General features: G+C 41.9%; 2 protein-coding genes and 1 long non-coding RNA gene across 5 annotated transcripts; 1 reads left to right on the top strand and 2 right to left on the bottom strand.

Moving 5' to 3' along the window:
• The first annotated feature begins 116 nt into the window (after window positions 1-116).
• LOC117186249 lies at window positions 117-23,485 on the top strand. The gene is made up of 3 exons (XR_004471370.1): window positions 117-514; window positions 11,827-12,089; window positions 23,376-23,485. It is a non-coding gene; the product is annotated as an uncharacterized LOC117186249 (long non-coding RNA).
• On the bottom strand, window positions 6,426-11,435 carry LOC108151032 (microtubule-associated protein futsch-like). Of its 2 annotated transcripts, XM_033386756.1 has the most exons (9): window positions 11,200-11,435; window positions 10,929-11,126; window positions 10,427-10,871; window positions 9,042-10,367; window positions 8,832-8,977; window positions 8,654-8,771; window positions 7,847-7,936; window positions 7,367-7,791; window positions 6,426-6,874 (listed from the first exon to the last, which is right to left on the bottom strand). In XM_033386756.1, exons 1-9 carry the CDS (start codon window positions 11,323-11,325, stop codon window positions 6,626-6,628), a joined length of 3,123 nt encoding a protein of 1,040 aa, XP_033242647.1. In that variant the 5' UTR covers window positions 11,326-11,435; the 3' UTR covers window positions 6,426-6,625. The 2 variants fall into 2 exon arrangements, with proteins under 2 accessions (XP_033242647.1, XP_033242646.1); XM_033386755.1 differs by having other exon boundaries at window positions 6,426-7,791; window positions 11,200-11,432.
• On the bottom strand, window positions 18,001-23,011 carry LOC117186247 (microtubule-associated protein futsch-like). Of its 2 annotated transcripts, XM_033386754.1 has the most exons (9): window positions 22,778-23,011; window positions 22,507-22,704; window positions 22,005-22,449; window positions 20,620-21,945; window positions 20,410-20,555; window positions 20,233-20,350; window positions 19,422-19,511; window positions 18,942-19,366; window positions 18,001-18,449 (listed from the first exon to the last, which is right to left on the bottom strand). In XM_033386754.1, exons 1-9 carry the CDS (start codon window positions 22,901-22,903, stop codon window positions 18,201-18,203), a joined length of 3,123 nt encoding a protein of 1,040 aa, XP_033242645.1. In that variant the 5' UTR covers window positions 22,904-23,011; the 3' UTR covers window positions 18,001-18,200. The 2 variants fall into 2 exon arrangements, with proteins under 2 accessions (XP_033242645.1, XP_033242644.1); XM_033386753.1 differs by having other exon boundaries at window positions 18,001-19,366; window positions 22,778-23,009.
• Window positions 23,486-24,566: the final 1,081 nt, after the last annotated feature.

Raw genomic sequence — 24,566 nt, 5'->3', positions numbered from 1 at the left:
GAGGGAGACGAATCTTTAAGTAGAGTTTCCAAACAGCATTCACCTTTGAATTTGGTTTTTTAATAATTCCGGGTGTCCTTTACCAGCGATATGTTAACATATCTGGCCGCAAACTAACAGGTTTTTGTGTGTACCAAAAATGCAATTATTTTGCTATGGCAACCTTCGTCTGGGGCAACAACCGGATAAAAACTATAATACAAACTAATAATATATAATAATATTACAAACAGTAAAATTTTTCCAAATAGAGTATACCCAAGGAAAACATAAAAATCGTACGAGCCGTTTAGGAGCAGCCTGCAATGGGTTAATGTGTTTGGTATTTCTCATTCCTAAGAATAGAATTCGAAAATACCGCTATGCATTTATCGAACAACTAACGTCACCTCCATTGTTTACGCGTCGCCATAGCAGCCAACAAAAAAATTGCGTATGTCGTCTGAAAGCACTTATCTATTCATATTTACCTTTAAGGGCATTCTCTTGAGATGACGCGACTGTGCCTGTGCCTGTGAGAAAATTAATAATCATCAAAATGTTGACTGGGCGTTTATTATTATTATTATTATTAAATAATGCTAATAGCTAGTTAAAACTAAATATTAACAGAAGTTGGAGTTATAGCTACTGAGGCCTTAAGCTCTAGGGTAATTGGGTCAGATTTTATACATACATATATACAAAGATGTTGGGATGAGTATTTATTTACAGTATGTTCGGTTATATATTGTGGAGGATATTTGCGGTTTGTAGGAATTTGAGGATAATTTTGGAATTTGAGTTGGTGGGGTTTGCGATAAGTTGCATGGGGTCGTTGTTATTGAATGATAGGGACCTTTGTGGTGAGAGTGAGGGACAGGTGTATAGTGTGTGTCGTAAGTCTATGTTCGCGTTGTGGCACAATGGACATGTGTTGGGCAATGTTTTGTCAATGCAGTGGGCGTTGGTCAGCTTGGTGTGGCCCAGTCTCAGTCTATTAAATATGACCTGGTGCCTTCTATTAAGGATATTGTTTTTGGGGGTGTTGTTGGTAGCGAGGTTGCTAATTTGTTGGTACCATGTAGAGGTGTTTGTGAGGAGGTCAGTTTGTTTGGATTGGAGGATTTTTTTTAGGAAGTGTGCAATATCGGTAGAGTTGTGGTTTGGGGTGTAAATAAGGGGAAATTTGGCGTTCATCCTGGCTGTAGAGTCGGCGAATTCGTTGCCTTTTATGCCAATGTGACTGGGTATCCAGATTATTAGGATCTTAGGGAAGTGGGTGGATAATAGGTTTCTGATCGAGGAGGCGTAGTAGGAGTGATTGTTGGGGTTCCTGATTGAGGTGATAGAGGAGAGGGAGTCGGTGCAGATAGCATATTTTCCACGTTTATATCGAGTAAATAAGATGGCTTCGTGTATTGCAATGATTTCGCTGGAGAGTACAGATGAGTATGTTGGCAGCAATCCAGTTTTTATTACTGCTGACTCGTTTGTAATACAGTAGCTGGTAATGCCCCCGGCTTTGGAGCCGTCTGTGTAAAGGAAGTTGTGTTTGGGGAGAGCTGATTTGATAGAGTGGAAAAGTTGGTGGAAGACTATTGTAGGGGTAGTGTTTTTGTTGTGATTGGAGAGGTTGATGTTTGTTGATTTGTGGATGTTAAGGATGTTGAATTTTTTGGATGTGGAGGTTCTGATTGGGGAAAAAGGGATGAGGTGTTTTTGGGACACTTGTATGGCTCTGTCTACCGTGCTGAGCAGTCGGTGTTTTCTTTTATGGCTTTTGGAAAGGGTATTTAGGGGGGTGGATTTTCCGTGGATGAGGTTTTTGGAGATTTTCCCGGTAAGGTAGTCTCGTTTGCTTTCAATGGTGAAGATGTTGGTTTCAGCTAGCATATTATTTATGGGGGTGGTACGGAATGCTCCAAGGGCGGCTCTTATTGCTGTATTTAGGGTGGTTTTTATGCGGTTAAGTTGGGATTTGGGAGCAAATCCATATATGGGAAGGCAGAAATCTATTTTGGAAATGATTATGGATTTTATGATTTGCACTAATGATGAAGTGTGGCAGTTATATTTAAATGAAGAGAGGTGTTTGATGATGCCTAGTGGCTTAGCAAGGTCAACTTTGAGTTTGTTGATGTGAGAGATCCAATTGTATTTGGTGTTGATTGTGAGCCCAAGGATTCTGAGTGTGTCGGTAGCTTGGATGGTTGTGCCACCGGTGAGTATCTTGGGTTTGCAGTTGTGTTTGCGGCATATATGAAGGAGTTGGGATTTTTCTTTAGAGAGGATTGAGCCTGAGTGATTCCACCAGTCGTCTATTTGGTTAAATATTGTTTGGATGTTAGTTGTGGGACTTTTTTGTTTGTTGTGATTGATGAGTAGGTGGAAGTCGTCGGCGTACGCGCAAAATTTGATTTGTTTGTGGAGGGAGATGATATCGGTGAGTGAGTTGTAAGCTATGAGGAAAAGGATAACGGAGATTGGGGAGCCTTGGGGAATGCCATTATTTAGAGGGTAGATATTTGATAAGCTTCTGCCGGTTTTGACGAGGATTTTCCTGTTGGACATAAAGTTCTTAACATAATTAAGTATTCGTGGCCCTACTTTCCATTTTTTTAGTTGGTTTATTACGGTGTGAATACCAATTCTGTCGAAGGCTTTGGTGAAGTCCAGCGAGATGACTGTGAGGTGTTTTTTCAGGGCGATAGCTCTGGTAGCTAGGTGGTCTACATAAAGTAGACTGTCTAGTACAGATTTGCCTCTTTTGAACCCTAGTTGGTTGTTGTGGATCAGGTTGTTATTTAAAACAAACCACCACAACCTTTTTGCGACAATCTTGTCCAGAGTTTTGGCTAGGCATGAGTTTAGAGAGATGGGTCTGTAAGATTTGATATCGGTTTGAGGCTTTTGTGGTTTTAAGATGGGAAGGACTAGGCTGAGTTTAAGGGATTGTGGGATGGAGGAGTCGAGTATCTTGTTGTAGAGGGTTAGGATTCTGGTTTTAAGGGGGTAGGGTGAGTTCTTTAGCATAGAGTAAGAAATTCGGTCAAGACCAGGAGTGTTGCCTTTCAAGGTGGACAGTGCTGATGTATATTCGATTAATGTTATGTCTTTCTCGATTTCTAGGGCTGATGGTGTTGGGTTATAGTTAGAAGGGGTATTAATGAGGAGTTTGTTGGACAGGAATGTTGGGGAGAAGTTGATGTCGTCTGCTTCTTCTGACCATGTCTGGGCAAAGGAGTTGGCTATTTCGGATTGACAGGTTGTTTGTGATTGGGTGTACGGGTTATGAATGGCATGGATATTTTTAGTGGGGTAAAGACCGCAGAGACGTCTGATGTTGGACCATGTTGTGGTTGGATCTGAGTTTGGGTGTATATGGGTTGTGAACTCAAGGATCGATTTTCGTTTGGCTTCTCTAATTGCTCTTTTAAAACACGCTTTTGATTTTTTGTATTCTATGATGTTATGGTTGCTTATGTTGTGCTTGAGGTAAATCCATTTTACGACTTTGTCTCTTTTGAGGAGTGAAAGTTGTTTGTTCCACCAGGGAACAGTGCGGGTGAGAGAGAAGGTGGTGTTTTGTGGGATAGAAAGGTGGGCACTTTGGATAAGTATTTTTTTTATTAGGGCGGCTTCTCTATTGACATTGTTATTTGATTGGGTTGTGGAGATGAAGCGGGCTGTATGTTTCCTGAAGAGATCCCAGTCTGCGTTTTTGAGATTGAAAGTAGGTTTAGGGGTTAAGGGGGAGGGGGGATAGGGAGAGGGAGTGTTGAATAGTGTAAGTAAGATGGGAAAGTGGTCAGAACCGTAAAGGTCATCTATCACTTTCCAGAGGATCTCTGGAGCAATTCTGGATGTTGCAAGTGAGAGATCGATGTGGGTAAATGTGTTGTGTGTTGAGAAGTGGGTCGGAGTATTGTCATTTAGTAGGATGAAGTTCGAGCGGTCTAGGAATGAGGCTATTGTTTTCCCTCTGCAGCTGGCCTTAGGTGAGCCCCAGTAAGGGTGCCAGCTGTTGAAGTCTCCTAGGACAATGGTGTGGTCGTTTGCCGGGGTGAGGACGTTTTGGAGGTTACGGGTGTTGAAGGATTTGTTAGGGGAGATGTAGGCGGATATGATATTGAGATTTGATTTGGACCTTATGGTGACGCCTACTGCGTCAAAGTCTGCGTTGAGTTGAATTTGGGTATGGGAGATGGAGTTGTGAATGAGGAGAGCTGTGCCACCGAAAGCATTTGTGGGGTTGTTGTTGCAGTATAGGCTAAAGTTAATTGGGATTGGGAGTGAGATGGGGTTCGTTATGTGGGTTTCCTGTAATGCAATAATTTGAGGGTTGTGGGATTTCATGAGTGTTTGTAGTTCTATATAATTATTCTTGTATCCGTGGATGTTCCATTGGATTATTTTGAGCATTATAAGTTAGTGGGAGTAGTGTTTTGTTTTCTTAGTGATAGGGCTTAGTGATAAATACTAGTTTGGGTTTATATTTAAAGATCGTCTTCGCTGTAAATTTTGTTTGCTAGTGCATTATTAGATAAAAGGGCTAGGTTTGCGTTTGGGGTCTTATTTTTTTCAGTTTTATCTTTGGCTTTGAGGTGTTTGGTAACCAGGTTAAGTTTGTCTTTTTCCTTAGTCTGGCTTCTGAGTTTACGGTCAGAATCTTGGATAGTTTTCGAGTTTTTGGTATTTTTAGCGGTTTCCGTAGTTTCGGTGTCCATATCCATTGCTTGTTGTTGACTGGGGGGGTGTAGTTGGGATGAAGTTGGCTTAGGGTTGATTGGATGTGTGTTTGGGGTGATGTCTCCGTAGTCTTTGATTGGTCTTATTTGGTGTGATTGGTTATAGGTGGGCGATGATGAGGTAGATGCTTCAGTGAGATGAGGTTTTGGTTGTTGATAGCGGGCTACTTCAGCGTATGGTGTGGATTGATGGGGGTTCCGTTGATGGTAAATTTTCTTTGCGGTAGTGAAATCTACTTTTTCGATTGTTTTGATTATTGTGATTTCTTTTTGTTTGAGGAACTCTGGGCAATTTTTGTCAATGGGGCTGTGGTTATTCTGAATGTCGGTGTTGAATTTGCAGTTACTGCAAAACTTTGGCTTAGAGCATAGTTCATCGTCAGCAGGGTGCACTTCTGAGCAGTTAGTACAGATCTTTGGGGATCTGCAGTATTTAGAAGGGTGGCCGTATTTTTGGCAGTTGTGGCATTTAAGGGGGCGAGGTGTTTGAGGACGTACGTTCACTCGTTCGTAACCGATCATTAAATGTTGAGGTAGAGTTGGTGTGTCGAATGTGACGATGATGAGTCCGGTTTCATGGAGTACGTTGTCTTTCTGTTTAAGTATTTTGGTTGCGTCAATGACTTTTTGAGGTTTGAGTTCTTTTTTGATTTCGTCTATATCAATGTTCCGCAAGTCGTTGGAGTAGATTACCCCTTTGGAGAAGTTTAGTGTTTTGTGTTCGGTTGCTATTACTTCGAAGTCGTGGAATTTGGTGATTTTCATAAGTCTAGTAGCCTGGGCTGTTCCTTTTGTTTTGACTAGAAGTGATCCGTCTCTGATTTTTTTAACCGAGTCTACTTCACCGCAACACTGGTAGTCTATGACTTTTTTTATTATAAAAGGGGAGGTGTTTTCGAAAGATTTGTTATCTTTTCTGTTTATTGATATGTATTTTGGTTCTAAGAATGCTGTTTTGTCCCACTGTGTGAGCAATTTTGGGTCTGGTGGTCGCGACATTGCGCTCGAGCTTGGGCTGCTGCCCGCTTCACTTGGATTTGTAACTGTTCACTTGGTGTGTTTGTTATTGGCTTTTTTGGAATTTGCTTTGTGCACTTGAATGTTTTTCTGCGTGGATTTTGTTGTTAGATTTGCGTTTGCTGTTGCTTAGCTGCTGGCGCGTCTTTACTTGACGGAGTCTAGACTGGCACTGGACTGGGCGTTTATATTTGTACAAGATATAATCCGTGCAAAAGCAATTTTTAATTTTTGCCCTTCGGAACTTTAACTGGGACTCGGGTAGAATCTTGCCACCCTACCGGTCTAGGCTAAATCTTATCGACCTGCCGTCGTTACACCATCGCAGAATATGCAATGGCGTAATGTTCGTGCACAAGCTCCTTCTTGGGACTGTTGACTCCCAAACTCTCTTGGGTCAGATTGACTTGGCCGTTCCATCCAGACCTACCCGTACTTTTAGGCCTATCCGTCTACCCATATGTAGGTCTAATTATGCTGATCATGAACCTTTTAGGGGTTATAACTCCCTCTGTCAAACCCTATCCCCTGAACTGTCTCTTAAACTAATTGCATGCAATATTTATAATCATTTAAATTTATCTAACTTTTAACTTATCTTTTTCCGCCTTTAATCTAAGTACCATTATTAACAGTTAATTTGTTAATTTAATAAATAAATAAATAAATAAAAATATATACAGGTTCCACAAGGGCTCAAAAATATTTATTCTTCAAAGTGGAAAACGGGAGAACACCCTTGCTGTTTTTTGACCAATTCTCGAGTTTCTGCAGCTTTGGATTTTGGTTCTCCTTTAGCTTTCTCCTCTGACGTGTTCCTCGTAGTGATCTTATCTGTTGTAGATGATGTCTCACTTCTTCTCACTTTTAGTTCTGGTTTATTTGTTGTTGTTATTTGTTGGTTTTTGGGACTTCCTAGGTCTGCCCACCCTCCGTTTTGCCACTGCACTAGTATTCGCATTTTCTTTCTCTGGTGGGTTCTCCTTCTTTATCTTACTCTGTATGTTTTCCTGCGGTGTTGATGTTGGTGTTTTGATCTTTCTAGGTCTTCCTACTCGCTTGCTTGCTATCTTTTCAACGACTCCTTCTTCGGGTGTATTCCCAATTTTGGCTGCCTTTTCCTGAATCTTGTCGATTGTTTTTGCGGACAGTACATTACCAGCATTCATCAAATCAAATAGATCAGGAGTACAATTTCCTGCATTTTGAGATGGATTTTGGCCGGATAGGTCTGGTGTAATACAAGCAAGTTCCCGAAATTCTCGAGTTTCAGCAGCTTTGGATTGTGGTTCTCCTTTAGCTTTCTCCTCTGACGTGTTCCTCGTAGTGATCTTATCTGTTGTAGATGATGTCTCACTTCTTCTCACTTTTAGTTCTGGTTTATCTTCTGTTGGTTTTTGGGACTTCCTAGGTCTGCCCACCCTCCGTTTTGCCACTGCACTAGTATTCGCATTTTCTTTCTCTGGTGGGTTCTCCTTCTTTATCTTACTCTGTATGGTGTCCTGCGGTGTTGATGTTGGTGTTTTGATCTTTCTAGGTCTTCCTACTCGCTTGCTTGCTATCTTTTCAACGACTCCTTCTTCGGGTGTATTCCCAATTTTGGCTGCCTTTTCCTGAATCTTGTCGATTGTTTTTGCGTTTCTTAATCGACTGCGTGGTGCATCTGGAACATCCTGTTCCTCTTGTTTGGGTTCGACTGTCTTCTTTACTTTGGAATATGAACTTTCCTTGTCAGCTGTCTGTTCCTCTTTTTTGGGTTCAATTTTCTTCTTTACTTTGAAATGTGAAGCAGAATCGAGCTGTGTGCTAGTCGACCTCTTTGATCTACCCGGCCGCACCTTGACCACCAATTCCGGTGAACTTTCCATGTCAGATGCCTGTTCCTCTTTTTGGGGTCCGGTTGTCTTCTTTACTTTGGAATGCGAAGCAGAATCGAGTTGTGTGTTACTGACCACCAATTCCGGCGTACTCTCCTTGTCAGCTGCCTTTTTATCATCTTCTTCAATAAACGAATTCAAAGGTAGACGGCTGATCTTATTTTTAGCTGCAAGAAAACGATAATTCAGCAGGTTGAAGATCATAAACTCCAAAAACCTTACGTTCGGGTGAGTTTTCTGCAGCCGCTGGCCGTTTTCTGGGCTCAATTCTTGGTGATTCGTCTGAAAGGCGTCGTTGACATGCGTTTCTTGCTGTTGGTAAGGATTGTTGCATTAATTCTTGATTATTTTCATTTACACAAAGGCCTCGCTTAAGAAGGTTTCATTTTTAATGAATATTTATCGTTGTAATATTTTCAAAAATTATTTGCAAAGGCATCGGAGCCGATGACTTAAAGGGACGAATTTTTGTTTAGCGCGCGGAGGGATGGGATCGATCCGCGATCTCTTGGCTGGCACTTGTCATAAGAGATGGAAAAAACATAGCGAGAAAAATATTTTTCTGCAACTGCTTATTATTCCGCTACATATGTCTCTCTCTCTCTCATTTCTTACACCCACACCAGCATAACATCTCGCTGCACGGCTAAGAGTGAGAAAGAGAGAAGGATTAGCGTAGCCACTGATCCAGATTTGGCAAACTGCTAGAACTGGCCATTCTCTATGATTCCACGTTTTCGATTTTCTCGTATCTTCAAAATTGTAGATGCCACAGATTTTCGTTCTTTGTGGGGGCGGAAGACGGTCGGGCGAACCAAAATTTGGATACACAATTCGGCTGCTTTAGCTCTTAGTGTTTCTGAGATCTAGGCGTTCGTCGAGACGGACAGACAGGCATGATCAAGAAAATATTAATGGTCGAAAACGTGTTCTTCTGGAACTCAGCACGACACGACACTCTGGTTCCCAGTCATTTAAGATCCGTATTAAGCGAGGCCGGCGCATATGAAAAAACACTTGGAAACCTACTAGTACGTGGAGGTGACTCCGATCCGGCTATGCGGCTATTCAAGACTTCGGGTAATTTCGGTAAGCCCCAAAGCCGCTTGCTGTCCCTGTCCGGATAGATGGATTCTAGACGGGCAACCTGTAGAGTTGGAAAAATGTTATACGAAGTCATGCGGGGATGTACATACGTTCAACTAACCTTAGCATTATAGTTTTCATCCATAATAATGGAAGGTTCAACGAACTTAATTTGAGGTTCGTTTGGATCATCAGGCGGCTGTGGAAGGCCTGCAGCCATTTTGTCCAGTATCTCCATGATTTCATTATATGTACGAGAATTCAAATCTGTTATTAAATAGGGAATGAGTAAAATTGTACTGACATTAAAAGTGCAATGATCTTATCTTACTTTTTGCGTCTTTGGAAGTAGAAGCTTTGGGTTCTGTATCATTTTTTTCAACTGGAATGTTCTCTTTATTTTCTGGAGTGTTCTTACTTGCTTGCTTGCTTATCGAGGGGAATGCCTCCGTGGCTATAAAATCTTGATTGTCCTCACTGTCGCGGTGTTCTTCAGTTGATTCAGCTGCGTTCCTATTTTTCTTCTTCCATAAGGGGAACGGCTGAGTGGCAATGATATCTTGATTAGTTTCCTCCTCATAGCTGCGGTCTTTAGGATAGTCGGCTGCTTTCCAGGCATTTTGTTTGAGCTTCGAAGGAAATGGCTGAGTTTCTATGAAATCCTGATTTATGAGCTCGCCATCAGGGCGATCTTTAAGAGATTCGGTTGCTTGCAATCTTTCTTGCTTGCGCTTTAAGTGAAAGGGAAACGGCTGAGGGGCAATGAAATCCTGATTAGTTTCGTTATTTTCGTTGCCATTTTTGGGAGATTCGCTTGCTGGCTCTTTGCTCGGAGTGACAATAAAGTCCTGATTTTCTTTGTCCTCCACTTCGATAGGAGTTGCTGTTGGTGTCTCTATGGTGGCCACAATCAACTGCTTTAGCCCGCAAAGCGTTGGTGTGGCGGATCTCTCGGACAGTACATTACCAGCATTCATCAAGTCAAATAGATCAGGAGTACAATTTCCTGCATTTTGAGATGGATTTTGGCCGGATAGGTCTGGTGTAATACAAGCAAGTTCCCGAAATTCTCGAGTTTCAGCAGCTTTGGATTGTGGTTCTCCTTTAGCTTTCTCCTCTGACGTGTTCCTCGTAGTGATCTTATCTGTTGTAGATGATGTCTCACTTCTTCTCACTTTTAGTTCTGGTTTATCTTCTGTTGGTTTTTGGGACTTCCTAGGTCTGCCCACCCTCCGTTTTGCCACTGCACTAGTATTCGCATTTTCTTTCTCTGGTGGGTTCTCCTTCTTTATCTTACTCTGTATGGTGTCCTGCGGTGTTGATGTTGGTGTTTTGATCTTTCTCGGTCTTCCTACTCGCTTGCTTGCTATCTTTTCAACGACTCCTTCTTCGGGTGTATTCCCAATTTTGGCTGCCTTTTCCTGAATCTTGTCGATTGTTTTTGCGGACAGTACATTACCAGCATTCATCAAATCAAATAGATCAGGAGTACAATTTCTTGCATTTTGAGATGGATTCTGGCCGGATAGGTCTGGTGCAATACAAGCAAGTTCCCGAGGAGACAATTCTCCCGCCTTGGTGCTATTCAAGACAGTGCATTTTGGATTAGTTGCAGACCAATTTAAGGCACTCAGTTCCAGGTCCTTTTCATCGACATCTAAGAGGGAAAAATTATCTAAATGATAATAATTACATATATGAATAGGTTCCACATACCCTGCTTGTTTTTGTTTTCAATGCGCTGACGAAGCGATAGTGCCGTCACAGAATCTCCCATTATCATAGATGAATCGAAGTCATCAAATGCATCCTCATCGAAATTATTGAATTCCTGGGTGCAAATGCGTATCTGCGTGCCCATTTCAGAGGCATCTTCATCGATAGAATTGGATTTCTCATTGTGGACAACAACTGGTGGAGTACTAAGGAGATCTTGCGTCTCGGGTATCATGAAGTCATCGCCCAGCGAAACTTTGCCGCCCTTCGAGACTCCTTTATCAAAGACCACAGCTTGGGTTTCGGGTACAAAAAAGCTACCAACCGTTGTATTAGCACTTGTGTTGACCGACTGCACCTCCGTTTCTGGTATAACGAGACTGTCTGATGTTGTATCGACGGATGTGTCCTTGAGGGATTCGCCGAATCCACTGCTATCATGGTGCTGAAATATGTCAATGTTTTTTATGTATTTCCTTGAGCCACTCTGGGATACACATACCTGAATAGGTTCCATTATTTGCGCTTCGGCTGCCACATTACCGAAGCGTAACTTTACCTTTCCATCGATGGCATCCTTTCGGCTGATGTCCACATTGCCGTTCTCCAGGCCATTCACGAATACCTTTCCCATCAGCGCCAACACGCGAAGGACACCCGCTCGATAGACAATTGCCAAAGCATGCAACAGCTCCATGGACTAAGGCGCACAAGTTTAAAACAAAGCAATGTTTTCATCTTTGGGGAAGAACTACACATTTGGCTGTACTTACTTCATCGGCGACACAGAACTCATATGCTTCCTTGCGCCCAATGCGGTAAACAGTATCGGGCTGTAGAAGGACGGCCGGCTGCCCGTTTATGCTTAAGCTTACAGCTGCCATCCCGGAATCAAACATTTCCCCCTGCGCGGGAAAAAAAAATTTCAGACGCAATTTCGGAACTCACTCACAAATGAAGTTTGTTATGAGATTTCTGGCATTAAATATCGACTCTCATTTTCTATATAGTTTAACCCATTAATGGCCATGGGTATTTAAATACCAAAGAAAATGAAACTTTAAGAATTTTAGCGCCGAACTATTGAGAGGTATCGCAATAAAATTTGTTGTTAGGTAAAGAGGGAGACGAATCTTTAAGTAGAGTTTCCAAACAGCATTCACCTTTGAATTTGGTTTTTTAATAATTCCGGGTGTCCTTTACCAGCGATATGTTAACATATCTGGCCGCAAACTAAGTCTAATGAAAATTGATATTTAAATACCAAACAGGTTTTTGTGTGTACCAAAAATGCAATTATTTTGCTATGGCAACCTTCGTCTGGGGCAACAACCGGATAAAAACTATAATACAAACTAATAATATAATAATATTACAAACAGTAAAATTTTTCCAAATAGAGTATACCCAAGGAAAACATAAAAATCGTACGAGCCGTTTAGGAGCAGCCTGCAATGGGTTAATGTGTTTGGTATTTCTGATTCCTAAGAATAGAATTCCAAAATACCGCTATGCATTTATCGAACAACTAACGTCACCTCCATTGTTTACGCGTCGCCATAGCAGCCAACAAAAAAATTGCGTCTGTCGTCTGAAAGCACTTATCTATTCATATTTACCTTTAAGGGCATTCTCTTGAGATGACGCGACTGTGCCTGTGCCTGTGAGAAAATTAATAATCATCAAAATGTTGACTGGGCGTTTATTATTATTATTATTATTAAATAATGCTAATAGCTAGTTAAAACTAAATATTAACAGAAGTTGGAGCTATAGCTACTGAGGCCTTAAGCTCTAGGGTAATTGGGTCAGATTTTATACATATACATATACAAAGATGTTGGGATGAGTATTTATTTACAGTATGTTCGGTTATATATTGTGGAGGATATTTGCGGTTTGTAGGAATTTGAGGATAATTTTGGAATTTGAGTTGGTGGGGTTTGCGATAAGTTGCATGGGGTCGTTGTTATTGAATGATAGGGACCTTTGTGGTGAGAGTGAGGGACAGGTGTATAGTGTGTGTCGTAAGTCTATGTTCGCGTTGTGGCACAATGGACATGTGTTGGGCAATGTTTTGTCAATGTAGTGGGCGTTGGTCAGCTTGGTGTGGCCCAGTCTCAGTCTATTAAATATGACCTGGTGCCTTCTATTAAGGATATTGTTTTTGGGGGTGTTGTTGGTAGCGAGGTTGCTAATTTGTTGGTACCATGTAGAGGTGTTTGTGAGGAGGTCAGTTTGTTTGGATTGGAGGATTTTTTTTAGGAAGTGTGCAATATCGGTAGAATTGTGGTTTGGGGTGTAAATAAGGGGAAATTTGGCGTTCATCCTGGCTGTAGAGTCGGCGAATTCGTTGCCTTTTATGCCAATGTGACTGGGTATCCAGATTATTAGGATCTTAGGGAAGTGGGTGGATAATAGGTTTCTGATCGAGGAGGCGTAGTAGGAGTGATTGTTGGGGTTCCTGATTGAGGTGATAGAGGAGAGGGAGTCGGTGCAGATAGCATATTTTCCACGTTTATATCGAGTAAATAAGATGGCTTCGTGTATTGCTATGATTTCGCTGGAGAGTACATATGAGTATGTTGGCAGCAATCCAGTTTTTATTACTGCTGACTCGTTTGTAATACAGTAGCTGGTAATGCCCCCGGCTTTGGAGCCGTCTGTGTAAAGGAAGTTGTGTTTGGGGAGAGCTGATTTGATAGAGTGGAAAAGTTGGTGGAAGACTATTGTAGGGGTAGTGTTTTTGTTGTGATTGGAGAGGTTGATGTTTGTTGATTTGTGGATGTTAAGGATGTTGAATTTTTTGGATGTGGAGGTTCTGATTGGGGAAAAAGGGATGAGGTGTTTTTGGGACACTTGTATGGCTCTGTCTACCGTGCTGAGCAGTCGGTGTTTTCTTTTATGGCTTTTGGAAAGGGTATTTAGGGGGGTGGATTTTCCGTGGATGAGGTTTTTGGAGATTTTCCCGGTAAGGTAGTCTCGTTTGCTTTCAATGGTGAAGATGTTGGTTTCAGCTAGCATATTATTTATGGGGGTGGTACGGAATGCTCCAAGGGCGGCTCTTATTGCTGTATTTAGGGTGGTTTTTATGCGGTTAAGTTGGGATTTGGGAGCAAATCCATATATGGGAAGGCAGAAATCTATTTTGGAAATGATTATGGATTTTATGATTTGCACTAATGATGAAGTGTGGCAGTTATATTTAAATGAAGAGAGGTGTTTGATGATGCCTAGTGGCTTAGCAAGGTCAACTTTGAGTTTGTTGATGTGAGAGATCCAATTGTATTTGGTGTTGATTGTGAGCCCAAGGATTCTGAGTGTGTCGGTAGCTTGGATGGTTGTGCCACCGGTGAGTATCTTGGGTTTGCAGTTGTGTTTGCGGCATATATGAAGGAGTTGGGATTTTTCTTTAGAGAGGATTGAGCCTGAGTGATTCCACCAGTCGTCTATTTGGTTAAATATTGTTTGGATGTTAGTTGTGGGACTTTTTTGTTTGTTGTGATTGATGAGTAGGTGGAAGTCGTCGGCGTACGCGCAAAATTTGATTTGTTTGTGGAGGGAGATGATATCGGTGAGTGAGTTGTAAGCTATGAGGAAAAGGATAACGGAGATTGGGGAGCCTTGGGGAATGCCATTATTTAGAGGGTAGATATTTGATAAGCTTCTGCCGGTTTTGACGAGGATTTTCCTGTTGGACATAAAGTTCTTAACATAATTAAGTATTCGTGGCCCTACTTTCCATTTTTTTAGTTGGTTTATTACGGTGTGAATACCAATTCTGTCGAAGGCTTTGGTGAAGTCCAGCGAGATGACTGTGAGGTGTTTTTTCAGGGCGATAGCTCTGGTAGCTAGGTGGTCTACATAAAGTAGACTGTCTAGTACAGATTTGCCTCTTTTGAACCCTAGTTGGTTGTTGTGGATCAGGTTGTTATTTAAAACAAACCACCACAACCTTTTTGCGACAATCTTGTCCAGAGTTTTGGCTAGGCATGAGTTTAGAGAGATGGGTCTGTAAGATTTGATATCGGTTTGGGGCTTTTGTGGTTTTAAGATGGGAAGGACTAGGCTGAGTTTAAGGGATTGTGGGATGGAGGAGTCGAGTATCTTGTTGTAGAGGGTTAGGATTCTGGTTTTAAGGGGGTAGGGTGAGTTCTTTAGCATAGAGTAAGAAATTCGGTCAAGACCAGGAGTGTTGCCTTTCAAGGTGGACAGTGCTGATGTGTATTCGATTAATGTTATGTCTTTCTCGATTTCTAGGGCTGATGGTGTTGGGTTATAGTTAGAAGGGGTATTAATGAGGAGTTTGTTGGACAGGAATGTTGGGGAGAAGTTGATGTCGTCTGCTTCTTCTGACCATGTCTGGGCAAAGGAGTTGGCTATTTCGGATTGACAGGTTGTTTGTGATTGGGTGTACGGGTTATGAATGGCATGGATATTTTTAGTGGGGTAAAGACCGCAGAGACGTCTGATGTTGGACCATGTTGTGGTTGGATCTGAGTTTGGGTGTATATGGGTTGTGAACTCAAGGATCGATTTTCGTTTGGCTTCTCTAATTGCTCTTTTAAAACACGCTTTTGATTTTTTGTATTCTATGATGTTATGGTTGCTTATGTTGTGCTTGAGGTAAATCCATTTTACGACTTTGTCTCTTTTGAGGAGTGAAAGTTGTTTGTTCCACCAGGGAACAGTGCGGGTGAGAGAGAAGGTGGTGTTTTGTGGGATAGAAAGGTGGGCACTTTGGATAAGTATTTTTTTTATTAGGGCGGCTTCTCTATTGACATTGTTATTTGATTGGGTTGTGGAGATGAAGCGGGCTGTATGTTTCCTGAAGAGATCCCAGTCTGCGTTTTTGAGATTGAAAGTAGGTTTAGGGGTTAAGGGGGAGGGGGGATAGGGAGAGGGAGTGTTGAATAGTGTAAGTAAGATGGGAAAGTGGTCAGAACCGTAAAGGTCATCTATCACTTTCCAGAGGATCTCTGGAGCAATTCTGGATGTTGCAAGTGAGAGATCGATGTGGGTAAATGTGTTGTGTGTTGAGAAGTGGGTCGGAGTATTGTCATTTAGTAGGATGAAGTTCGAGCGGTCTAGGAATGAGGCTATTGTTTTCCCTCTGCAGCTGGCCTTAGGTGAGCCCCAGTAAGGGTGCCAGCTGTTGAAGTCTCCTAGGACAATGGTGTGGTCGTTTGCCGGGGTGAGGACGTTTTGGAGGTTACGGGTGTTGAAGGATTTGTTAGGGGAGATGTAGGCGGATATGATATTGAGATTTGATTTGGACCTTATGGTGACGCCTACTGCGTCAAAGTCTGCGTTGAGTTGAATTTGGGTATGGGAGATGGAGTTGTGAATGAGGAGAGCTGTGCCACCGAAAGCATTTGTGGGGTTGTTGTTGCAGTATAGGCTAAAGTTAATTGGGATTGGGAGTGAGATGGGGTTCGTTATGTGGGTTTCCTGTAATGCAATAATTTGAGGGTTGTGGGATTTCATGAGTGTTTGTAGTTCTATATAATTATTCTTGTATCCGTGGATGTTCCATTGGATTATTTTGAGCATTATAAGTTAGTGGGAGTAGTGTTTTGTTTTCTTAGTGATAGGGCTTAGTGATAAATACTAGTTTGGGTTTATATTTAAAGATCGTCTTCGCTGTAAATTTTGTTTGCTAGTGCATTATTAGATAAAAGGGCTAGGTTTGCGTTTGGGGTCTTATTTTTTTCAGTTTTATCTTTGGCTTTGAGGTGTTTGGTAACCAGGTTAAGTTTGTCTTTTTCCTTAGTCTGGCTTCTGAGTTTACGGTCAGAATCTTGGATAGTTTTCGAGTTTTTGGTATTTTTAGCGGTTTCCGTAGTTTCGGTGTCCATATCCATTGCTTGTTGTTGACTGGGGGGGTGTAGTTGGGATGAAGTTGGCTTAGGGTTGATTGGATGTGTGTTTGGGGTGATGTCTCCGTAGTCTTTGATTGGTCTTATTTGGTGTGATTGGTTATAGGTGGGCGATGATGAGGTAGATGCTTCAGTGAGATGAGGTTTTGGTTGTTGATAGCGGGCTACTTCAGCGTATGGTGTGGATTGATGGGGGTTCCGTTGATGGTAAATTTTCTTTGCGGTAGTGAAATCTACTTTTTCGATTGTTTTGATTATTGTGATTTCTTTTTGTTTGAGGAACTCTGGGCAATTTTTGTCTATGGGGCTGTGGCTATTCTGAATGTCGGTGTTGAATTTGCAGTTACTGCAAAACTTTGGCTTAGAGCATAGTTCATCGTCAGCAGGGTGCACTTCTGAGCAGTTAGTACAGATCTTTGGGGATCTGCAGTATTTAGAAGGGTGGCCGTATTTTTGGCAGTTGTGGCATTTAAGGGGGCGAGGTGTTTGAGGACGTACGTTCACTCGTTCGTAACCGATCATTAAATGTTGAGGTAGAGTTGGTGTGTCGAATGTGACGATGATGAGTCCGGTTTCATGGAGTACGTTGTCTTTCTGTTTAAGTATTTTGGTTGCGTCAATGACTTTTTGAGGTTTGAGTTCTTTTTTGATTTCGTCTATATCAATGTTCCGCAAGTCGTTGGAGTAGATTACCCCTTTGGAGAAGTTTAGTGTTTTGTGTTCGGTTGCTATTACTTCGAAGTCGTGGAATTTGGTGATTTTCATAAGTCTAGTAGCCTGGGCTGTTCCTTTTGTTTTGACTAGAAGTGATCCGTCTCTGATTTTTTTAACCGAGTCTACTTCACCGCAACACTGGTAGTCTATGACTTTTTTTATTATAAAAGGGGAGGTGTTTTCGAAAGATTTGTTATCTTTTCTGTTTATTGATATGTATTTTGGTTCTAAGAATGCTGTTTTGTCCCACTGTGTGAGCAATTTTGGGTCTGGTGGTCGCGACATTGCGCTCGAGCTTGGGCTGCTGCCCGCTTCACTTGGATTTGTAACTGTTCACTTGGTGTGTTTGTTATTGGCTTTTTTGGAATTTGCTTTGTGCACTTGAATGTTTTTCTGCGTGGATTTTGTTGTTAGATTTGCGTTTGCTGTTGCTTAGCTGCTGGCGCGTCTTTACTTGACGGAGTCTAGACTGGCACTGGACTGGGCGTTTATATTTGTACAAGATATAATCCGTGCAAAAGCAATTTTTAATTTTTGCCCTTCGGAACTTTAACTGGGACTCGGGTAGAATCTTGCCACCCTACCGGTCTAGGCTAAATCTTATCGACCTGCCGTCGTTACACCATCGCAGAATATGCAATGGCGTAATGTTCGTGCACAAGCTCCTTCTTGGGACTGTTGACTCCCAAACTCTCTTGGGTCAGATTGACTTGGCCGTTCCATCCAGACCTACCCGTACTTTTAGGCCTATCCGTCTACCCATATGTAGGTCTAATTATGCTGATCATGAACCTTTTAGGGGTTATAACTCCCTCTGTCAAACCCTATCCCCTGAACTGTCTCTTAAACTAATTGCATGCAATATTTATAATCATTTAAATTTATCTAACTTTTAACTTATCTTTTTCCGCCTTTAATCTAAGTACCATTATTAACAGTTAATTTGTTAATTTAATAAATAAATAAATAAATAAATATATATACAGGTTCCACAAGGGCTCAAAAATATTTATTCTTCAAAGTGGAAAACGGGAGAACACCCTTGCTGTTTTTTGACCAATTCTCGAGTTTCTGCAGCTTTGGATTTTGGTTCTCCTTTAGCTTTCTCCTCTGACGTGTTCCTCGTAGTGATCTTATCTGTTGTAGATGATGTCTCACTTCTTCTCACTTTTAGTTCTGGTTTATTTGTTGTTGTTATTTGTTGGTTTTTGGGACTTCCTAGGTCTGCCCACCCTCCGTTTTGCCACTGCACTAGTATTCGCATTTTCTTTCTCTGGTGGGTTCTCCTTCTTTATCTTACTCTGTATGTTTTCCTGCGGTGTTGATGTTGGTGTTTTGATCTTTCTAGGTCTTCCTACTCGCTTGCTTGCTATCTTTTCAACGACTCCTTCTTCGGGTGTATTCCCAATTTTGGCTGCCTTTTCCTGAATCTTGTCGATTGTTTTTGCGGACAGTACATTACCAGCATTCATCAAATCAAATAGATCAGGAGTACAATTTCCTGCATTTTGAGATGGATTTTGGCCGGATAGGTCTGGTGTAATACAAGCAAGTTCCCGAAATTCTCGAGTTTCAGCAGCTTTGGATTGTGGTTCTCCTTTAGCTTTCTCCTCTGACGTGTTCCTCGTAGTGATCTTATCTGTTGTAGATGATGTCTCACTTCTTCTCACTTTTAGTTCTGGTTTATCTTCTGTTGGTTTTTGGGACTTCCTAGGTCTGCCCACCCTCCGTTTTGCCACTGCACTAGTATTCGCATTTTCTTTCTCTGGTGGGTTCTCCTTCTTTATCTTACTCTGTATGGTGTCCTGCGGTGTTGATGTTGGTGTTTTGATCTTTCTAGGTCTTCCTACTCGCTTGCTTGCTATCTTTTCAACGACTCCTTCTTCGGGTGTATTCCCAATTTTGGCTGCCTTTTCCTGAATCTTGTCGATTGTTTTTGCGTTTCTTAATCGACTGCGTGGTGCATCTGGAACATCCTGTTCCTCTTGTTTGGGTTCGACTGTCTTCTTTACTTTGGAATATGAACTTTCCTTGTCAGCTGTCTGTTCCTCTTTTTTGGGTTCAATTTTCTTCTTTACTTTGAAATGTGAAGCAGAATCGAGCTGTGTGCTAGTCGACCTCTTTGATCTACCCGGCCGCACCTTGACCACCAATTCCGGTGAACTTTCCATGTCAGATGCCTGTTCCTCTTTTTGGGGTCCGGTTGTCTTCTTTACTTTGGAATGCGAAGCAGAATCGAGCTGTGTGTTACTGACCACCAATTCCGGCGTACTCTCCTTGTCAGCTGCCTTTTTATCATCTTCTTCAATAAACGAATTCAAAGGTAGACGGCTGATCTTATTTTTAGCTGCAAGAAAACGATAATTCAGCAGGTTGAAGATCATAAACTCCAAAAACCTTACGTTCGGGTGAGTTTTCTGCAGCCGCTGGCCGTTTTCTGGGCTCAATTCTTGGTGATTCGTCTGAAAGGCGTCGTTGACATGCGTTTCTTGCTGTTGGTAAGGATTGTTGCATTAATTCTTGATTATTTTCATTTACACAAAGGCCTCGCTTAAGAAGGTTTCATTTTTAATGAATATTTATCGTTGTAATATTTTCAAAAATTATTTGCAAAGGCATCGGAGCCGATGACTTAAAGGGACGAATTTTTGTTTAGCGCGCGGAGGGATGGGATCGATCCGCGATCTCTTGGCTGGCACTTGTCATAAGAGATGGAAAAAACATAGCGAGAAAAATATTTTTCTGCAACTGCTTATTATTCCGCTACATATGTCTCTCTCTCTCTCTCTCATTTCTTACACCCACACCAGCATAACATCTCGCTGCACTGCTAAGAGTGAGAAAGAGAGAAGGATTAGCGTAGCCACTGATCCAGATTTGGCAAACTGCTAGAACTGGCCATTCTCTATGATTCCACGTTTTCGATTTTCTCGTATCTTCAAAATTGTAGATGCCACAGATTTTCGTTCTTTGTGGGGGCGGAAGACGGTCGGGCGAACCAAAATTTGGATACACAATTCGGCTGCTTTAGCTCTTAGTGTTTCTGAGATCTAGGCGTTCGTCGAGACGGACAGACAGGCATGATCAAGAAAATATTAATGGTCGAAAACGTGTTCTTCTGGAACTCAGCACGACACGACACTCTGGTTCCCAGTCATTTAAGATCCGTATTAAGCGAGGCCGGCGCATATGAAAAAACACTTGGAAACCTACTAGTACGTGGAGGTGACTCCGATCCGGCTATGCGGCTATTCAAGACTTCGGGTAATTTCGGTAAACCCCAAAGCCGCTTGCTGTCCCTGTCCGGATAGATGGATTCTAGACGGGCAACCTGTAGAGTTGGAAAAATGTTATACGAAGTCATGCGGGGTGTACATACGTTCAACTAACCTTAGCATTATAGTTTTCATCCATAATAATGGAAGGTTCAACGAACTTAATTTGAGGTTCGTTTGGATCATCAGGCGGCTGTGGAAGGCCTGCAGCCATTTTGTCCAGTATCTCCATGATTTCATTATATGTACGGGAATTCAAATCTGTTATTAAATAGGGAATGAGTAAAATTGTACTGACATTAAAAGTGCAATGATCTTATCTTACTTTTTGCGTCTTTGGAAGTAGAAGCTTTGGGTTCTGTATCATTTTTTTCAACTGGAATGTTCTCTTTATTTTCTGGAGTGTTCTTACTTGCTTGCTTGCTTATCGAGGGGAATGCCTCCGTGGCTATAAAATCTTGATTGTCCTCACTGTCGCGGTGTTCTTCAGTTGATTCAGCTGCGTTCCTATTTTTCTTCTTCCATAAGGGGAACGGCTGAGTGGCAATGAAATCTTGATTAGTTTCCTCCTCATAGCTGCGGTCTTTAGGATAGTCGGCTGCTTTCCAGGCATTTTGTTTGAGCTTCGAAGGAAATGGCTGAGTTTCTATGAAATCCTGATTTATGAGCTCGCCATCAGGGCGATCTTTAAGAGATTCGGTTGCTTGCAATCTTTCTTGCTTGCGCTTTAAGTGAAAGGGAAACGGCTGAGGGGCAATGAAATCCTGATTAGTTTCGTTATTTTCGTTGCCATTTTTGGGAGATTCGCTTGCTGGCTCTTTGCTCGGAGTGACAATAAAGTCCTGATTTTCTTTGTCCTCCACTTCGATAGGAGTTGCTGTTGGTGTCTCTATGGTGGCCACAATCAACTGCTTTAGCCCGCAAAGCGTTGGTGTGGCGGATCTCTCGGACAGTACATTACCAGCATTCATCAAGTCAAATAGATCAGGAGTACAATTTCCTGCATTTTGAGATGGATTTTGGCCGGATAGGTCTGGTGTAATACAAGCAAGTTCCCGAAATTCTCGAGTTTCAGCAGCTTTGGATTGTGGTTCTCCTTTAGCTTTCTCCTCTGACGTGTTCCTCGTAGTGATCTTATCTGTTGTAGATGATGTCTCACTTCTTCTCACTTTTAGTTCTGGTTTATCTTCTGTTGGTTTTTGGGACTTCCTAGGTCTGCCCACCCTCCGTTTTGCCACTGCACTAGTATTCGCATTTTCTTTCTCTGGTGGGTTCTCCTTCTTTATCTTACTCTGTATGGTGTCCTGCGGTGTTGATGTTGGTGTTTTGATCTTTCTCGGTCTTCCTACTCGCTTGCTTGCTATCTTTTCAACGACTCCTTCTTCGGGTGTATTCCCAATTTTGGCTGCCTTTTCCTGAATCTTGTCGATTGTTTTTGCGGACAGTACATTACCAGCATTCATCAAATCAAATAGATCAGGAGTACAATTTCTTGCATTTTGAGATGGATTCTGGCCGGATAGGTCTGGTGCAATACAAGCAAGTTCCCGAGGAGACAATTCTCCCGCCTTGGTGCTATTCAAGACAGTGCATTTTGGATTAGTTGCAGACCAATTTAAGGCACTCAGTTCCAGGTCCTTTTCATCGACATCTAAGAGGGAAAAATTATCTAAATGATAATAATTACATATATGAATAGGTTCCACATACCCTGCTTGTTTTTGTTTTCAATGCGCTGACGAAGCGATAGTGCCGTCACAGAATCTCCCATTATCATAGATGAATCGAAGTCATCAAATGCATCCTCATCGAAATTATTGAATTCCTGGGTGCAAATGCGTATCTGCGTGCCCATTTCAGAGGCATCTTCATCGATAGAATTGGATTTCTCATTGTGGACAACAACTGGTGGAGTACTAAGGAGATCTTGCGTCTCGGGTATCATGAAGTCATCGCCCAGCGAAACTTTGCCGCCCTTCGAGACTCCTTTATCAAAGACCACAGCTTGGGTTTCGGGTACAAAAAAGCTACCAACCGTTGTATTAGCACTTGTGTTGACCGACTGCACCTCCGTTTCTGGTATAACGAGACTGTCTGATGTTGTATCGACGGATGTGTCCTTGAGGGATTCGCCGAATCCACTGCTATCATGGTGCTGAAATATGTCAATGTTTTTTATGTATTTCCTTGAGCCACTCTGGGATACACATACCTGAATAGGTTCCATTATTTGCGCTTCGGCTGCCACATTACCGAAGCGTAACTTTACCTTTCCATCGATGGCATCCTTTCGGCTGATGTCCACATTGCCGTTCTCCAGGCCATTCACGAATACCTTTCCCATCAGCGCCAACACGCGAAGGACACCCGCTCGATAGACAATTGCCAAAGCATGCAACAGCTCCATGGACTAAGGCGCACAAGTTTAAAACAAAGCAATGTTTTCATCTTTGGGGAAGAACTACACATTTGGCTGTACTTACTTCATCGGCGACACAGAACTCATATGCTTCCTTGCGCCCAATGCGGTAAACAGTATCGGGCTGTAGAAGGACGGCCGGCTGCCCGTTTATGCTTAAGCTTACAGCTGCCATCCCGGAATCAAACATTTCCCCCTGCGCGGGAAAAAAAAATTTCAGACGCAATTTCGGAACTCACTCACAAATGAAGTTTGTTATGAGATTTCTGGCATTAAATATCGACTCTCATTTTCTATATAGTTTAACCCATTAATGGCCATGGGTATTTAAATACCAAAGAAAATGAAACTTTAAGAATTTTAGCGCCGAACTATTGAGAGGTATCGCAATAAAATTTGTTGTTAGGTAAAGAGGGAGACGAATCTTTAAGTAGAGTTTCCAAACAGCATTCACCTTTGAATTTGGTTTTTTAATAATTCCGGGTGTCCTTTACCAGCGATATGTTAACATATCTGGCCGCAAACTAACAGGTTTTTGTGTGTACCAAAAATGCAATTATTTTGCTATGGCAACCTTCGTCTGGGGCAACAACCGGATAAAAACTATAATACAAACTAATAATATATAATAATATTACAAACAGTAAAATTTTTCCAAATAGAGTATACCCAAGGAAAACATAAAAATCGTACGAGCCGTTTAGGAGCAGCCTGCAATGGGTTAATGTGTTTGGTATTTCTGATTCCTAAGAATAGAATTCCAAAATACCGCTATGCATTTATCGAACAACTAACGTCACCTCCATTGTTTACGCGTCGCCATAGCAGCCAACAAAAAAATTGCGTCTGTCGTCTGAAAGCACTTATCTATTCATATTTACCTTTAAGGGCATTCTCTTGAGATGACGCGACTGTGCCTGTGCCTGTGAGAAAATTAATAATCATCAAAATGTTGACTGGGCGTTTATTATTATTATTATTATTAAATAATGCTAATAGCTAGTTAAAACTAAATATTAACAGAAGTTGGAGCTATAGCTACTGAGGCCTTAAGCTCTAGGGTAATTGGGTCAGATTTTATACATATACATATACAAAGATGTTGGGATGAGTATTTATTTACAGTATGTTCGGTTATATATTGTGGAGGATATTTGCGGTTTGTAGGAATTTGAGGATAATTTTGGAATTTGAGTTGGTGGGGTTTGCGATAAGTTGCATGGGGTCGTTGTTATTGAATGATAGGGACCTTTGTGGTGAGAGTGAGGGACAGGTGTATAGTGTGTGTCGTAAGTCTATGTTCGCGTTGTGGCACAATGGACATGTGTTGGGCAATGTTTTGTCAATGCAGTGGGCGTTGGTCAGCTTGGTGTGGCCCAGTCTCAGTCTATTAAATATGACCTGGTGCCTTCTATTAAGGATATTGTTTTTGGGGGTGTTGTTGGTAGCGAGGTTGCTAATTTGTTGGTACCATGTAGAGGTGTTTGTGAGGAGGTCAGTTTGTTTGGATTGGAGGATTTTTTTTAGGAAGTGTGCAATATCGGTAGAGTTGTGGTTTGGGGTGTAAATAAGGGGAAATTTGGCGTTCATCCTGGCTGTAGAGTCGGCGAATTCGTTGCCTTTTATGCCAATGTGACTGGGTATCCAGATTATTAGGATCTTAGGGAAGTGGGTGGATAATAGGTTTCTGATCGAGGAGGCGTAGTAGGAGTGATTGTTGGGGTTCCTGATTGAGGTGATAGAGGAGAGGGAGTCGGTGCAGATAGCATATTTTCCACGTTTATATCGAGTAAATAAGATGGCTTCGTGTATTGCTATGATTTCGCTGGAGAGTACATATGAGTATGTTGGCA

Source organism: Drosophila miranda, chromosome XR (genome assembly GCF_003369915.1).
Source record: "Drosophila miranda strain MSH22 chromosome XR, D.miranda_PacBio2.1, whole genome shotgun sequence".
NCBI lineage: Eukaryota > Metazoa > Arthropoda > Insecta > Diptera > Drosophilidae > Drosophila > Drosophila miranda.
Note: the sequence above shows the minus strand (reverse complement) of the source record. Positions and strands in the feature narration are given on the sequence as shown.

Coding starts and splice junctions, on each gene's coding strand:
- LOC108151032 (XM_033386755.1), bottom strand. CDS start 11,325: ATGTTTGATTCCGGGATGGCAGCTGTAAGCTTAAGCATAAACGGGCAG. Junction 10,872..10,928: donor AAATAATGGAACCTATTCAG/GTATGTGTATCC, acceptor GACATATTTCAG/CACCATGATAGCAGTGGATT. Junction 8,772..8,831: donor ATGAAAACTATAATGCTAAG/GTTAGTTGAACG, acceptor CCAACTCTACAG/GTTGCCCGTCTAGAATCCAT.
- LOC117186247 (XM_033386753.1), bottom strand. CDS start 22,903: ATGTTTGATTCCGGGATGGCAGCTGTAAGCTTAAGCATAAACGGGCAG. Junction 20,351..20,409: donor ATGAAAACTATAATGCTAAG/GTTAGTTGAACG, acceptor CCAACTCTACAG/GTTGCCCGTCTAGAATCCAT. Junction 19,512..20,232: donor GGAGTCACCTCCACGTACTA/GTAGGTTTCCAA, acceptor CCTTACCAACAG/CAAGAAACGCATGTCAACGA.